The sequence below is a fragment of the Neoarius graeffei genome, chromosome 21 (assembly GCF_027579695.1).
Source record: "Neoarius graeffei isolate fNeoGra1 chromosome 21, fNeoGra1.pri, whole genome shotgun sequence".
Classification (NCBI taxonomy): Eukaryota; Metazoa; Chordata; class Actinopteri; order Siluriformes; family Ariidae; genus Neoarius; species Neoarius graeffei.
The window spans coordinates 26,477,637-26,494,907 of record NC_083589.1 but is presented as its reverse complement, the minus strand read 5'-3'; the positions used below and the strand labels follow the sequence as shown (position 1 = coordinate 26,494,907).

At 40.2% G+C, this 17,271-nt stretch overlaps 1 protein-coding gene across 2 annotated transcripts in view; it reads right to left on the bottom strand.

The window, feature by feature from the left end:
• atp23 (ATP23 metallopeptidase and ATP synthase assembly factor homolog) overlaps positions 1-17,271 on the bottom strand; it is a 36,995-nt gene that overhangs the window by 12,192 nt on the left and 7,532 nt on the right. The window contains exons 2-3 of one of the 2 annotated variants that reach the window (XM_060902890.1): positions 986-1,031; positions 825-906 (exon numbers count right to left, since the gene is read on the bottom strand). In XM_060902890.1, the coding sequence (XP_060758873.1) occupies positions 825-906; positions 986-1,031 (128 nt within the window). The remainder of the gene's footprint in view (positions 1-824; positions 907-985; positions 1,032-17,271) is intronic. The other variant, XM_060902891.1, reaches the window with a different exon arrangement.

The following is a 17,271-nucleotide window of genomic DNA, read 5'->3' as shown; positions in this document are numbered from 1 at the left end:
CAATCTGCTCAAAGGAAGGTCAGTTTTATAGCTTCTCTAAAGAGCTAAACTGTTTTCAGCTGTGCTAACATGATTGTACAAGGGTTTTCTAATCATCCATTAGCCTTCTGAGGCAATGAGCAAACACATTGTACCATTAGAACACTGGAGTGAGAGTTGCTGGAAATGGGCCTCTATACACCTATGGAGATATTGCACCAAAAACCAGACATTTGCAGCTAGAATAGTCATTTACCACATTAGCAATGTATAGAGTGGATTTCTGATTAGTTTAAAGTGATCATCATTGAAAAGAACAGTGCTTTTCTTTCAAAAATAAGGAAATTTCAAAGTGACCCCAAACTTTTGAACGGTAGTGTATTATCAACATCAAAATCAAATCACCTGAACCCAGGATAATACTAAAGCTGGACACCACATCTCATCCAAATCCGTTCACTACTTTTTGAGTTACATTGGGAACAGAGAAAAAAAAAATCCCGGATCTGCATACATATCCAGATTTTTATCAAAATCTAATAAATTGTTTCTTGGCCTATTACCTTTCTTCCAATTTTTATTAAAATCTGCTCACTACTTTTTGATTTACGTTGAAAACAAACAAACAAATGGAGGCAGAAATATAACATCCACCAACAAAGTTGGTGGTGGGGTAACCATCCCATACATTTTCCTCTTTTTTTTTACGTTATTATTTTTTTTCCAAAACCTCCCAAGTACTTGTTACAAACGCAAAAATTGTATTTCACCTTCATTTATAAAAATATTCAGACCAATAATTTATCATATCATGACCACTCTGAAGAAGCTTTAGTTCCTCTCACTTGAGATGTCGTGGCATCGAAGCCGCCGCTAACGGTTCCGTCACAGTCCTCACAGGAGAAATGTCTGTCTTTGTACACTGCACTGAGAAGAAACAATTTTAAGTCAGATGTCTAAAAACATGGCCACTGAAGCACTAAGTTGCCACAATGACAGCACATACCAGCCTGAGTTCTTCATGGCTCCGAGGAGAACTTTTGCATATGGATCTGAAGGAGAAAGAAGGAACTGGTTTTAGGTCTACGTTTAAGATGTGCATTTGCCTGAACATTCAATCGACGCTCTACGAAGATGATCTATATCAGCAATAACTGAAAGATTGAGAGTTTAAATCCCAGGACTGCCACAAAGCCCCTGTGGGCCAGTAACAACTGATCCACATGCATTTTATTCTGTCTCAACTATACTTCACTTTGGATGAAGGAATCTGCCAAGTAAACAAAAGTAAAAAAAGGCAAAGATTCACAAAGATTTGCTGGTCAGTGAATAAAAATAGACATCATAAATCTTAGTTAACATTAACGCTATTTATTGCCCATCTTATCTGTAACATGAGTGACGTTTTAAAGGGCTGATGACACGAACATGACTCTATGCAATTTCTTAAATAAACTATACAACATGGCAAACATGTTAGATTTCTGTTATTATTACGTGAAAAGAAGCTGTTGTTACGCAAATATCCAACTTTTAATTGCACAGCGCAAGAAAACTGGGTCCGTGGCTCGCGGCCATGTTGTGACGTCAGCGGGAGAACACGCTGCGGTTCACTGGCTGTTCTACTCTGGTTCTACTCAATGGAAATGGCGCATGAAAACGCCGGTGAACTCTCTAGTGCTAGCTCTTCCTCTTCTGGGAGTCTAGAATTGTGTTGATCTCTTCCGAATATAATCTATGATAGCCTACCCTCTTTACCCTTTGCCTCTCGTTGCTAGGCGGCAGTTACATGAAAGCCGCAAGCTTTCACAAGCAAATACATGACTGATATCACGCCGACTTTATGATTACATTTATGATTATCATGTAGAATCTATAGCTCTACGTATCTTTATCTTGTGTCATTTCACAACACATGTTCTGACAGGAGGACTGTCTTTGGATCCGGCATAGCTACTAGTAGACCCCCTCCGGAGTACTGGCAGTGTTGCCAGATTGGGAGGAATCCCGCCCAGTTGGGCGGTTTCAAGTGCATTTTGGTGGGTTTTGAACATATTTTGGACTGGAAAACGTCAGCAGTATCTGTTGCCAGATACTGCTGACGTTTTCCAGCCCAAAATATGTTCAAAACCCACCAAAATGCACTTGAAACCGCTCAACTGGGTGGGAAACCTCCCAATCTGGCAACACTGTGTAGGCACTGCTGATGGTAGTAACACACGTTTGTGCTGAACTGAACACCCAAGAGATTCTTTTAAGCTGGGAAGGGTGTCAAAACAATCCAAATCGAAGTGTTCAGAGCACAGGATGGATGTTGGTGAGGGCTCCCACTTGTCACGAGTGCGCCTGACTTGCTTCACCCACTTCGCATACAGCTCGGGATCTCTGGGAAACTTGAATAAACTTACCCCATCCTTGTAGGTTTTGGAGCAAAAGCCGGCAACACAACGCGAAGGCATAATAACTAATATATATATATATATATATATATATATATATATAAAATAATGTATAATAATACTAATAATGACAAACTGAACACCTGTCGCATCAACAACAAACTGGTAAGTTAGGAGGAAGGTTCTTTCGCTGACGTCATATAGCTCCTCCTCCTCTTTCGTCTCCTGGGTGCTGCAGCCCCGTCAAATTTGCCCAAATAGCCGCAATTTTATCATAACTTGTAAAATAGGCGCCTTCGTGAATTAATATATGGATCATCGGGAATTACTTTTTATGTTATAAAACATCGCCAAAGATGTCAAAAACGTGTCATCAGCACTTTAAGCATGTGTGATAGGTCTCCTGAGCAGAAAGGCATAGATAAATATCTAAACCAGACAGATGAGAAGTGTTCATACTGTCACCATTATCATTTAAGGAAAAATACTGATGCAATTTCCATACACAACCTGCAAGCTGAACAGTGGTGGGTTTCCCCAAAAGCCTCTTAACACTAAGAGCATCTTAACTAGGAGAGTGTGTGTTCATTGTGCTGCTCACTTTGCCATTTAACGATGATCTTTGTGCTACAATGCTTTTGGGAAACTCAGCACAGATCTATACGTGCATCAGTCCCTTTTCCAGCAAAATAGCCTACAACACAATGCTGCCACCCCCATGCTTCATAGTTGGGATGGTGTTCTTTGAAATAAAAGCCTCATCCTTTTTCCTCCACACATAGATCTGATCATTATGGTCAAACCGTTACATTTCATCTTTGGGAGCTGATTTGTGCCTCTTTCCTGAAAGATGCAGTGTCTGTGTGGTTCCCAAGAAAGGAAGCACATGAAGTGGTGCATCCATCATACATAGTGGCAACTGGACAAGCCTCTGGAGGGAGTGTTATGACCTGGGGTTGCTTCAGTTGGTCAGGTAGAGACTCAGTAACATTATGGGGCAATAAAATGAAGTTAGCTGATGACCTGAATGTACTGAATGACCAGGTTATCGCATCAATGGATTTTTTTCTTCCCGAATGGCACGGGTATAAAATTAGGGCTCAGATTGTGAAAGAGTGGTTCAGGGAGTATGAGGAATCATTTTCACACATGAATTAGTGACCACGGAGTTGTGCTGGAGATGACTTTACAGAGTGGTTCCATCACCAAGACAAGATTTCAGAAAAACTCTGGATGGAAATAAATGATGTCATATTGCATAAGGCTGTTGAAACAATGTAGTGTGGGAAATGAGGCCAGGCTGGCGGACAATGACCTGTAATTTTCGCATTTGCCCGTCTATATTTCAAAAGCATCGGACCGGATGGCCCATGAAAAATTGTAAAGATATGGGTCGAAATCTACTTCTAATTTTCTTCCAAATGTTACACTGGTTGAACAGATTATGTCGTAACACGGCCTGTGATTGGCCGATCACAGACGCTCTCGATGAATGACAAGTCACCTCTCATCAGCGAGTAGGAGTGCATTTTAGCATGACACCATGTGATGCTGTTATCAGCTGGGTAGGTAGATCACTAACATTAAAAAAAAAAAAGGACTACTACAGGTTTTGGACCCTGACCAAGTGTTTTTTCCATCATATTTTAACCCTCTGGGGTCGAGAGCTTCGCCGGCGAAGCTCGACAGGTTTAGAATGAGTAGGTCGTGTATTTAGATAAATATCTTCACTGCAAAAAATATCTCAGCAAGTGAAAATATCTTGAAAATAATTGAAACGATCTAGTATTTCCTATTAGAAGAATACAAGACACCAATTCTGAGATTATTAAACTTAGAATAAGTTGGTTGCAATCTAGAACTAAGATGTCTTATCAAGTAAAAATATCGGTCCATGCAGCAAGATAATTTCACTAGTATTCAGTAATTTTCTCCTCAAATTCAGTTTTCAATTTTTTGCAGTGTTCGCGAGTTTTTATCATACAAGCATGATAAACTTAGTGACAGAAACTTTACACTTTCCTATGTGCCCACTGGCAAATAATATTGTAGTTTTTAAATAACCTAAATTAGATGAAACATAAAACTTGTCACCTTACTCAGTCACACCGGAGTCGGAGCGCTGAGCGCCCACTTACGTATTCATAAAAGACTATTCACATATTAACGGCATGATAATCACTTTCACTCTTTCGGTTTCGATTGGTTTCTCTTTCACTGTGTTTTCTTCTATTTTCTAAGGCCCTGTCCACACGGCAACGGATTCAGGTGAATCCGATACAATTGTTTATCGTTTAGGCCTGGTGTCCACACGGCACCGGCGTTTTGGGCAGCGCTCGAAACTAACGGTGTCCCGATGTCCCGGGGACTATAAAAAATGTCATCGGGACACAAAATTATCATATCTGGGACAATGGAAAAAAATAGATCTAGAAAAAAAGTTCTACATTAATATTATTTACAAAGCCGTAACACATACGTAGACATTCACCTAATTTGTCAATTTTAATTTTAAAACGTTAACAGCGAAAAATACATAGTAGCTACACTTTCGATGCACCTGCATCCGTAGGCTACAGAGCGGCGCATTCTGTTCTAGAATCTTCGGCCGGAGTCCGCATTATATGGACTTGGAATGGAATTGCTACCGCACACGCTGCGCCGACTCTTGCCAGAACAAAAATGCTTAAGTGGCTGAAGCGGACCGACCGCGGGGAAGAAACTGAAAGCCCAGACATAACGTCTCTGGGACCTTCAGGATCCAAAGTGTCATCGCCTGGTCTGCAGGCAACGCTAGCAACTGAATGAACTTAATGAACACTGTTAGACACGTTATAAAATACAACAGGAATGATGTGGATGATATTGACGGAAGATACCGTTCAACAGAATAAGTGAGTTTTCTTGGTGTCTTTCTAGTTCAGAAAGTTTAGTCAGTCAGCAGCACAACTAGGCTCAGACCTGGCACTATGCTGATGTTCCACCCACGTTTCGGCAGCGAAAGTTCATAAAATGGATAACGGAAAGTTCATAAAATGGATAACGGAAAGTTCATAAAATGGATAATGGTCTCATCTCATCTCATTATCTGTAGCCGCTTTATCCTGTTCTACAGGGTCGCAGGCAAGCTGGAGCCTATCCCAGCTGACTACGGGCGAAAGGCGGGGTAGACCCTGGACAAGTCGCCAGGTCATCACAGGGCTATGGGTAACGGTAATGGTGAAAATTATAAGTTGGCCTTATAAGTGCCAACAGATATTCAAGGTATAAGTAGATGAAATGAACATAAAAGGGGTCTTATTTTCAACTAAAGTGTACTGCAGATGTAGGGAGTTGAAACATTTTCTGAATGAGCTAGTTGGCCCCTTTAAATAAATGGGTATCTATGAGTATACAGTGAGTATACAGTATACAGTGAGATCGCCGAAGTTTAATAAACTGAAAATGCAATAACTAATTTTGAAGTAGATGATGTATAGGACATGTGTCGCTTGTGTCTTGTGACTTATTGTAAAAATGATATAAAGGGTTCAAAATCGCATAGTTACAAATATAATAGTAACTTCATATGATAATATTAACCACTGGTTATTTCAGAGAGGAAAAAAAATGGGGACACTATTGCTTCCATTCGGGACAATACAACACAGAATTCGGGACCACTGGGGGACACAAAGAAAAAAAGTTAATTTCGAGCCCTGGTTTTGGGTGCCCCAAAACGCAATCTTTTGAGAACGGGTTCCAGAGTGGAAAGATCTGGCAACGGCGCCGTTGCAAAGTCGTCTGGATGAGTAGAACGGATTTGTTTATGATGACGTCACAACCACATGACTGTCAGTGCTTCACGCCGGGTAGAAGTGTAACGAACTCGATGCGAGTTGTCAACAAATCCTATAACTTGGTTCATGAAACGCGCTTACAAAATATTTTCACTGTGAATATTTATTGTGTAATGGTGCAAAGTGAGAGAGAGAGAGAGAGAGAGAGAGAGAGAGAGAGAGAGAGAGAGAGAGAATAGCCCTTAGGGCAGAGTCAATCCCGCCAGCAAAAATAGGGAAAAAAAGGAGCGATCTCACCTCTTCAGATGTTGGTTTAAGTCCTACAATACATTCCTCAAAAAGGGCGTAGAACAACAAATTAATCCATCAACATGTAGCATTCAATTTATTCCGGACCATTAAAGACGCCGCCTTCCGCGTAGAATCATACGTCATCCTCGCCGCCATATTGGATGGGGCAAAGCGGAGAATAAAGATGCCTCATTCATGTGCTGCGTTTAACTGTACCAACAGGTTTACCGTCCAAACGAGATCACATGGGATTACCTTTCACAGGTGAGACTGGAAAAATACTTTTCATTGTATTTGGTCATTATAACGTAATTTTACGAACAGATTTTCCTGACTTTGTGGCTAATATGAAGTCTCGCGCATAATAGTTTATGCGCATGCGTCCTTACTACTTCTATTGTTCTGGTGTCTCCAAAGGGACCGTCTTACAGCGCCCCTAGAGGTGTGGCATGTGTATTGCATCGTTTTCAGCAAGCGTTGGGTTGCCATATGGACCTGATATTTTACTGATCGTTGCCCATGTGGACGCGATATTTTTTTAAATAACATCTCGTTGCCGTTGTCGTGTGGATGTAGCCTAAGTTCGAGTCCAGCAGATTTGAGTCTGAATGCCAAATGATATTCCCGTGTCTAGGTTTCAGTCTCATTCATTCATCTCATTATCTCTAGCCGCTCCATCCCTCTACAGGGTCGCAGGCAAGCCGGAGCCGATGCCACAAATGTTCTGCTTGCTGCAAACAGGGCCATGGCAAACCTCAAACTTGAGAGGTACATTTTCTCATCTCATTATCTCTAGCCGCTTTATCCTGTTCTACAGGGTCGCAGGCAAGCTGGAGCCTATCCCAGCTGACTACGGGTGAAAGGCGGGGTACACCCTGGACAAGTCGCCAGGTCATCACAGGGCTGACACATAGACACAGACAACCATTCACACTCACATTCACACCTACGGTCAATTTAGAGTCACCAGTTAACCTAACCTGCATGTCTTTGGACTGTGGGGGAAACCGGAGCACCCGGAGGAAACCCACGCGGACACGGGGAGAACATGCAAACTCCGCACAGAAAGGCCCTCGCCGGCCCCGGGGCTCGAACCCAGGACCTTCTTGCTGTGAGGCGACAGCGCTAACCACTACACCGCCGTGCCGCCTAGGTTTCAGTCATTTTAAGTCATTTTGCTACAAAGTTACTTGGAATCTCGTCCTCAAAAATTTAAACTCTATTATGTAAGAAGAGTTGTATTGTTAATTACTAAATTTCTTATAGACTTATTATAAACATCGTATAAAAAGAGTCATTGCTGACATAAATGTTACGTGAGTGTTATTATAGTACCTATATATGAGGACCAGTAAGTTGTAACCAACTGGAACATCCTTGGCCCTCCATACTTTTCTCTAAATATGGAACTGACCTGTGTGTGCTACTGTTTTCTTGGGTAGAACTTTAAGCATGTTTTTCTTGAATCCTCTGACATTTTCTTGTAAATTAGATTCAATTTGTAGTGTAATTAGCAACTAATGTCTAGTGTAATTTGGTCTTTGAAGATCACAAAAATGTGCCTGGAAATAGCTGAGAAACATCTAAAGCTCTTCAGTTTCCAGGGCCCTAAGGTGGGCCCCAGATCCCCGCCCACGTTGTTCCGGGGCTTTGGCCCGTCATTTGGACAGGATGAAATTTGGACAGACATAACATTTCAGACTTTTCTGTCCAGTGACAGTCTGCTTAAAATTCCTTATTTCCCACACTGCAATACCAATGCAAATGTGCTCCATGATCAAAGCTAAAGACAGTCCAACAAAATATTGGAGTGCACGGATTGTTTTTTATGATAAAGTACCAATCAAAAGTTTAGAAACATCTAATTCTAATTCAATGTCTTTTTCTTTCTTTTTATTAATTAAAAGTCACTTCATGTCTTAAAGTAATGATGGATGTCATTTCTCTTTACTTAGTTAATCGGTTCTTGACATAATATGGATTACTACATTTGTGGAATAGGGCTATTTACTATATTTTTATTATTTGCTATTTACTGTTTGATCTCAAACGCATTAAGAAGGCAAGAAATTAATCCAGTAATTAACTTCTGACAAGGCACATTAAAAAGCTGTTAACTGAAAAGCATTCCAGGTGACTACCTCATGAAGCTGGTTAAGATAATGCCAGTAGTGTGCGCAAAGTGTCATCAAGGGAAACACTGGATATTTTGAAGAATCTAAAATATGAAAACATTTTTTTTTGTCCGCCACATAATTCCATATATTATACAGACATGAGTGTTTTACTGGGAAATACACCACTTGTATTTTTCATACGAGATCGATCTGGGACATGGAGAAACAAAACTATGACATAAATCTCTATATGTTACTTGTGAGGAAATCAATAAATGGTTTTGATAAATTTGGGTACTTTTTGTTTGTGCATCTGTTGATATAATAAAAAGAAAAGCACACATTGGTTTGAAGATATGAAGTTTATCTTCTCATGCTGAAAAACTCACATTTTTCATATGAAATATATCGCGGATCTGAGTGACATATTTAAATAATATTGGCTGACATTGAGTGGTACATCAGATATATTCCATTCTGCTAGCATGATATAGAATAAGTCAAAGACTAGTATATCTGATATACAGTGGTGCTTGAAAGTTTATGAACCCTTTAGAATTTTCTATATTTCTGCATAAATATGACCTAAAACATCATCAGATTTTCACACAAGTGCTAAAAGTAGATAAAGAGAACCCAGTTAAACAAATGAGACAAAAATATTATACTTGCTCATTTATTTATTGAGGAAAATGATCCAATATTACATATCTGTGAGTGGCAAAAGTATGTGAACCTCTAGGATTAGCAGTTCATTTGAAGGTGAAATTAGAGTCAGGTGTTTGCAATCAATGGGATGACAATCAGGTGTGAGTGGGCACCCTGTTTTATTTAAAGAACAGGGATCTATCAAAGTCTGATCTTCACAACGCATGTTTGTGGAAGTGTATCATGGCACGAACAAAGGAGATTTCTGAGGACCTCAAAAAAAGCGTTGTTGATGCTCATCAGGCTGGAAAAGGTTACAAAATCAAAATTCTAAAGGAAAATGTCAGGACATCTGTCCATGAACTGAGGCTACATCCACACGACAACGGCAACGAGATGTTATTTAAAAATATATCGCGTCCAAATGGCCAACGATCAGTAAAATATCAGGTCCATATGGCAACGCAACGCTTGCTGAAAACGATGCAATACACATGCCACACCTCTAGGGGCGCTGTAAGACGGTCCCTTCGGAGACACCAGAACAATAGAAGTAGTAAGGACGCATGCGCATAAACTATTATGCGCGAGACTTCATATTAGCCACAAAGTCAGGAAAATCTGTTCGTAAAATTACATTATAATGACCAAATACAATGAAAAGTATTTTTCCAGTCTCACCTGTGAAAGGTAATCCCATGTGATCTCGTTTGGATGGCAAACCTGTTGGTACAGTTAAACGCAGCTAATCTTTATTCTCCGCTTTGACCTATCCAATATGGCGGCGAGGATGACGTATGATTCTACGCGGAAGGCGGCGTCTTTAATGGTCCGGAATAAATTGAATGCTACACGTTGATGGATTAATTTGCTCTTCTACGCCCTTTTTGAGGAATGTATTGTAGGACTTAAACCAACATCTGTAGAGGTGAGATCGCTCCTTTTTTTCCCTATTTTTGCTGGCGGGATTGACTCTGCCCTAAGGGCAGAGTCTCTCTCTCTCTCTCTCTCACTTTGCACCATTACACAATAAATATTCACAGTGAAAATATTTTGTAAGCGCGTTTCATGAACCAAGTTATAGGATTTGTTGACAACTCGCATCGAGTTCGTTACACTTCTACCTGGCGTGAAGCACTCACAGTCATGTGGTTGTGACGTCATCGTAAACAAATCCGTTCTACTCATCCAGACGACTTCACAACGGCAACGTTGCCAGATCTTTCCACTCTGGAACCCGTTCTCAAAAAGATTGCGTTTTGGGCACCCAAAACGCCGGTGCCGTGTGGACGCCAGGCCTAAACGATAAGCAATTGTATCGGAGTCACCTGAATCCGTTGCCGTGTGGACAGGGCCTGAATCTCAAGAGAAGGTGGGTCATGCAACAAGACAACGACCCTAAGCACACAAGTCGTTCTACCAAAGAATGGTTAAAGAAGAATAAAGTTAATGTTTTGGAATGGCCAAGTCAAAGTCCTGACCTTAATCCAATCAAAATGTTGTGGAAGGACCTGAAGTGAGCAGTTCATGTGAGGAAACCCACCAACATCCCAGAGTTGAAGCTGTTCTGTACGGAGGAATGGGCTAAAATTCCTCCAAGTCGGTGTGCAGGACTGATCAACAGTTACCGGAAACGTTTAGTTGCAGTTATTGCTGCACAAGGGGGGTCACACCAGATACTGAAAGCAAAGGTTCACATACTTTTGCCACTCACAGATATGTAATATTGGATCATTTTCCTCACTAAATAAATGACCAAGTATAATATTTTTGTCTCATTTGTTTAACTGGGTTCTCTTTATCTACTTTTAGGACTTGTGTGAAAATCTGATGTTGTTTTAGGTCATATTTATGCAGAAATATAGAAAATTCTAAAGGGTTCACAAACTTCCAAGCACCACTGTACCACGAAAAGAACCCAGCCATTATTATTATTACACACAAACACACACACACTTCATATCAGCATTCTCGAAGGCCAATGCTAGTTTACCCACAAATTGGTGCTATTAGCGCAGCATTGAATTCACCTTCCAGCCGCTGTAGCATTCATCAGTAGCACAGGTTAACAACTGAGAAACTAAGATTTCTGTCTCAAGACTCTTCTTCCACACACACTCGCCACAGTATTTTTCACTCACACTTAAGTATTCATTTCCCGATGTAATTTATTTAGTTACTTTTAAAATCAACATCGACAGCTGCACACAACGGTGCGACCTGGCAGCCAAAATTCACTCAAAATCTTCCACGTTTAACGAAGCAAACCTTGCGGTCATGTTTCTTTACAAACTGTCACAGTCACTTGCTAGTGTGGAAGTTTTACATGCCTGACGTGTCTCTTTTCCAGTTTTTCGATGTCTTATGTTTATTTCTTGTAAATATGCATGAAGAATATATAATGAAGTTTTGGTAGCCTTTCGGGTGTTCAGCGCGTCTTTAGTTTCAGTTTATTTATTTAGTGCTTAAACCGAGCACTGGATTAGCCTCGTCTTCTTTCTTTCCTGGCTGACAAAGAAATGATTGTGCGCATGCGCAGCAGAAAAGTTTTGTCATTGGATCTTTGCATGAGCTCCGATGTGCGACATCGTGTTGTCTTGACAATGTGCAATATTATAACAATATTGCACTCTCATTCTCCATTGTGAGAGATATGATAATATTGGATTCCATCAATAAACCCACGAGAAGGGAATAGAACAATTTTTTTTATTCCATGGATGTATCAGGGCTTTATATTAACTTTTTTGCTCACCAGCCACTGTGGCTAGTGGTTTTCCCGAGTCACTAGCCATTCAGCCTTTTCACTAGCCACAATTTTGTTGCCAGGAAATCGCAGTTTTTTCTTCAACATGATAAATTAAAGTTCGGAAGATCTAGATTTAATTATGAATGGCAGCGTATAATGTATCTCTACAGTAGCACTCAAGTATTCAGTGCTGTTGAGGTAGATCCCTATATGAAAACATGCAAGCAATTCAGACAAAAATATAAACAGAGTATTCTGTTTATTGAACTCAAATTCAAGCCCCTTACAATATGAAATATCGTATACTGTAATATGAAAACATTCAGTACAACTGAACTGATTCTAATATTAAAAGTCCAATTCAAAACATTTATCATTGAAAAACATTTAATGTTTTGATATGCAAGTATTATGTGTATTATCAAGTACTATTATGTATTATCTATTAATAGTGTGTGTGTGTGCACGCGTGTGTGTGTGTGAACATGTGTAGAGAGAGACATTAAATGTCCTCATTACATTCATCATCAGATGAGTCTGAATGGTCCATGAAAAATGGTCTTTGTGACCTGAGGCTTCCAGCAGGCCATAAGTTGATAGCTGGGGCAAGATCAACTTCTTTCCAATCGCGTGAACGTTTCTAAACAGCAGCTCCATCCTCTCCAGCTCAGCCGACTTCATGACAGCCAGGGACTGAAAGCAATGCTGTCCTGTAGTGAACCAGCCGTCTTCGCCTGTTTTGATGTTATAGTACCGATGTGTGCATTTGACTTTTCGTGGTCCTTTTATAGTTTTGAGTTTAAAATTATTGGTGCCTGTCTTTGCCAGACTTTCTACAGTCTTCGCAGTACATGGTACAGTATTTTCGGTTTTGCTATGAACTAGCCAATCTCACCCGAACTTCCATTTGTCATTGAACTGTCTTATCTTCCTATTAGCATCTTGTTCATCTCCATGGCCGTAGCCAGCTCTGAGGCCCCCGCGGTCCGGACCTCGGTCATTTTTAAGAGCTGAAAATACAATTGTACGCTAAATATTCAACTGGATTAAAAAAAAGAACATTAAAATGTCTCCGTAAAAAGTGCATTGTTAATGATGTTAAATGCTGATTCTGTCTTCTGTGTGTGTTTGGTGCGCGCGGCTCTGAGATCAAGGACACAAAAGCGAATGAGCGCGCGTCTCGGCGGAGGAACGCAGTGCAGGAGACACGGGGTTTCCATGGTAACCATCAGCGCGCTTTCATCAAGCTGTTAAATTTACATTTTCGAAGCAGCGCAGTTGTAGCCTGCCTTGTTTGTGATTTTAAAAATAAATAATTTGATATGCCAAAGCAATAGAGTGGAAAGTTTCAACTTATGTTTGCCTTGGATAACTTTGCCTAAAACATGGTGGTGTATACTGATTTTTTTCCCCCAGAATGTTGTGTGTGTAGGTGTAACGGATGCCAGATTGTTAATGTATCTTAGTTCCATAGGCTACATGGTTAGGGTATCTTTTGTCCTCATTGCTTGGGCCAGATCAAACCATTAAACAAGCTTAAATTATTCTTACTCTTGCCACATACATGATTTTTTTTTTTCAAAACTGATGATATTCAGTTCAAACACCATTAAGAGTAATTTCAGGAATAGATCTCTTGTGTGATGTGTAATTCACCCCTCTCATTTAAATATGTCGGAAATTTTTCGGCATCATGGACCTCGGTGATTTTAAAATGCTGCTCCAGCCCTGCTCATCTCTGCCCCTTTTTCCCTGAGCAACAGGGTTTGAAACTCCAGCTATTATGCCGCCACATCGTACGCTTGTCAGTCATCAGCAACTTTGTTGCTTTGTTCATTAACCGCAGGTTACCATATCACTGATTTTATCTGAGACGTTAAAGTACGTTCTCAACAATTCTAACGTTGTCAGAATGTTTACGCAGGTGCTCATGGGAGTTGTAGGCGCGTAATATTATATTGCAATGCGTTTATTATATCAGATGCCTTCAGAAAACTACAATTAAAATATATTGTCATACCACAGAATAAACCACCCGCCAAAGTGGCTAGTGAGACTAAAGTTATTACCTGCCAAAGCCGAATTTAACCCGCATTTGGCGGGTGCTAATGTAAAGCCCTGTCCTGTATGTATAATAATTCCTGATATTTCACTCCGATGACATCACTCCCAGTGTTTTCCTGATGACTAGATGTGCGTTGTCAAAATGGCGAACTGGTTCAAAATTAAAATTTTTGATTAATTTGTGTCTTTTTTTTTGTGGATGTGTCCATATAATATAAAGAACTTTACATGGTGGTGCGAAGACATGAAGTTTATCTTCTCATGTTGAAAAATATATGGGTCAATCCATGTGAAACCACCAGAGGCCTCGCCACTGACCATCTCAGATTTGCTTCATACTTTCTGGAAATATTGTCAGTGTGCCCAATAAATAGTGTACAAATTTTTAAGCTTGTACCTTCATTAGTTTCTGAGATATAGGGACTTTAAAAAAGGGGCGTGGCCCCAATTTCACTGTTAAAACGCTTGCTACAGAAAACAGACCTAACTTCCCTAAATCATTACTTTTAAACTATTCATACAAGATGCACTAAATTTTCAAGGATTGTTCTTCAATGCCAGACACCTTTAAATACTAAAATAGAAAGTTCACAGTTCAATATTTGCCAAGTTATAGCTTGCTGAAAATCATAAAAAAATGTCTTCTATCATGCTTTGGAGCAACTTTGACGCCCCATATCTCCACATTAAAGGAAAAGGCAACTTTTGTACAAAATCACCACAAATAGATAGAGAAATATATAAAATAATCGATCATGGAATTTATAGAGAAAGAACAGACCGCATAACAGTATCTTTTAACTTTTAATAATATGTGCTTGCGCTGAGCTCAGGGAAGATGCGTTCCGCCATATTGATCTACTGCGTGACGTCATGCGGCCCACCACTGAAAAGAACTCTTCAGTGCTTCATGGTAATAAGGTAAAAAAACCAGTACAATCGCTTCTTCAAAGTTTCACCAAATCGTTTTATTTATGCAACTTAAAGCTCATAATACTGTATAACTTTGGTCGAGTAAAAACACGGAGCAAAAACATGGCTGAATCCTGAATGACTCCTATTTGGATTTGTCCTACCAAGCCTACTGCGCATGCGTGAAGCGGCTCGGCTCGGTTTTCCCTTTCGGGCGCTCTCATTTTCTGTTAGAATTTGGTAAAGAAAAAAAAAAAATATTATTTACCAGCTTACCGGGTCCATGAACATAAATCTGACAGCTGACAAGGTCGGGATATAAACGAATCGAATACAAGCCACCCGCCGGGACTCCTTACTGTCATCACAGTGATCTGTCTGTAAACACTGTTTTCATGGGCCCAGTGATGTCACAGATCAGAGGGAGGCGCATTAATGAAAGATTCTGATTGGTTTATAGTTGCCCACAATCTCAAAATGGCTGACTCCTCCAACTTCGGCTCCTCTGTGTCAATTCATGATTTCAAAGTTAAAAATATTTTTTCATGTTCGATATATAATGGAAATAATTAACGGAATTGATTACGTATATGTTTTTCTCCTATTACACACCTGGTTTTGTACAAAAGTTGCCTTTTCCTTTAAAGTACACCAGATCTTACAAAGTTTCTTATTTATTACTCATGTTATAATACTCTTTAGGCAACTAGGTATGTGTTCAAAAGAAATCAAACTTTCTGATTTATTAGGCTTTAAGAATTTAAAAAAAAAAAAAAACATTTTGCGCCTATAATTCAAATGCATATTGCAAATGTATGACAAGGTCTACCATAAAAACAATTATACCACTGGAAAGAGCTTGTTTTGATTAGCAAATGCACAAAATATGAAGTTGGTACCCTAAACCCAACTATAAATATTAAGGTACCAAATACAGCATGTTTTACGATAGACGGAAATGCTGTTTTAAGGCATATTACAATACAATTACAAACCTACAGTGTAGGAAAAATAACAACCTTAAAATACTTTATTTGAAGAGCTTAAACAGTGTATTGATTTGCTTTTCCACATCAGATGGAAGTTTATACTGCCTGCCAGTTGATGTAAGTGGGGCATCAATGATTTTCATGACATGCACCAGAGGGACCCAACAGTTATCCTCTCTCCTGGGCCAGCTGTAAGTCTGAGAGGGACCATGAGGATGCATAAAATGTTACTTGTACATCTTGTTCCTCCTCTGATAATGCACGAATGTTGCTTATCCACCGCTGTCTGTCATATAAACATACAACATACAGTGGGGAAAACAAGTATTTGATCCCTTGCTGATTTTGTTGGTTTGGCCACTAATAAAGACTCGATCAGTCTGTAATATTAATGGTAGGTGTAGTCTAACATGCTGAGACAGAATATCACAAAGAAAATCAAGAAATCGACTTTAAAGAATGTATTAATTTATTTGCATTTTATTGAGGAAAATAAGTATTTGAACCCTCTTGCCAAAAGGACTTAGTACTTTGTGGCAAACCCCTTATTAGCAAGCACAGAGGTCAGACGTTTTTTGTAGTTGATGACCAGGTTTCTGCACATATTAGGAGGAATTTTGGTCCACTCTTCTTTGCAAATGACCTCTAAATCATCAAGATTCCGTGGCTGTCGCTTGGCAACTCTGAGCTTCAGCTCTCTCCATAGATTTTCTATAGGATTCAGGTCCGGAGACTGGCTGGGCCACTCCATGACCTTGATATGTTTCTTCTTCAGCCATTCCTTGGTTGCCTTGGCTGTATGCTTTGGGTCATTATCCTGCTGGAAGACCCATCCACGACCCATTTTAAGCTTCCTGGCAGAGGGAAGGAGGTTTTCACTTAGGATTTTACGGTACATGGCTCCGTCCATCCTCCCATTGATACGGTGAAGTAGCCCTGTGCCCTGTGCAGAAAAACACCCCCAAAGCATAATGTTACCACCTCCATGCTTGACAGTGGGGATGGTGTTCTTGGGGTCATAAGCAGCATGTCTCTCCCTCCAGACACGACGGGTTGACCATAACACCTTCTCCCAGTCACTCTCCAAGTCATTCAGATGTTCATTGGCAAAGTTCAGGCGGGCCTGCACATGTGCTTTCTTAAGCAGGGGTACTTTGCAAGCACTGCAAGATGTTAGACCATTGCGGTGTAAAGTGTTACCAACTGTTTGCTTGGTGACTGTGATCCCAGCTGCTTTAAGATCATCCACTAACTCTGCCCGTGTTGTATTAGGTCTATTTCTCACCGTTCTCATGATCCTGGAAACCCCACGAGGTGAGATCTTGTTTGGAGCCCCAGACCTAG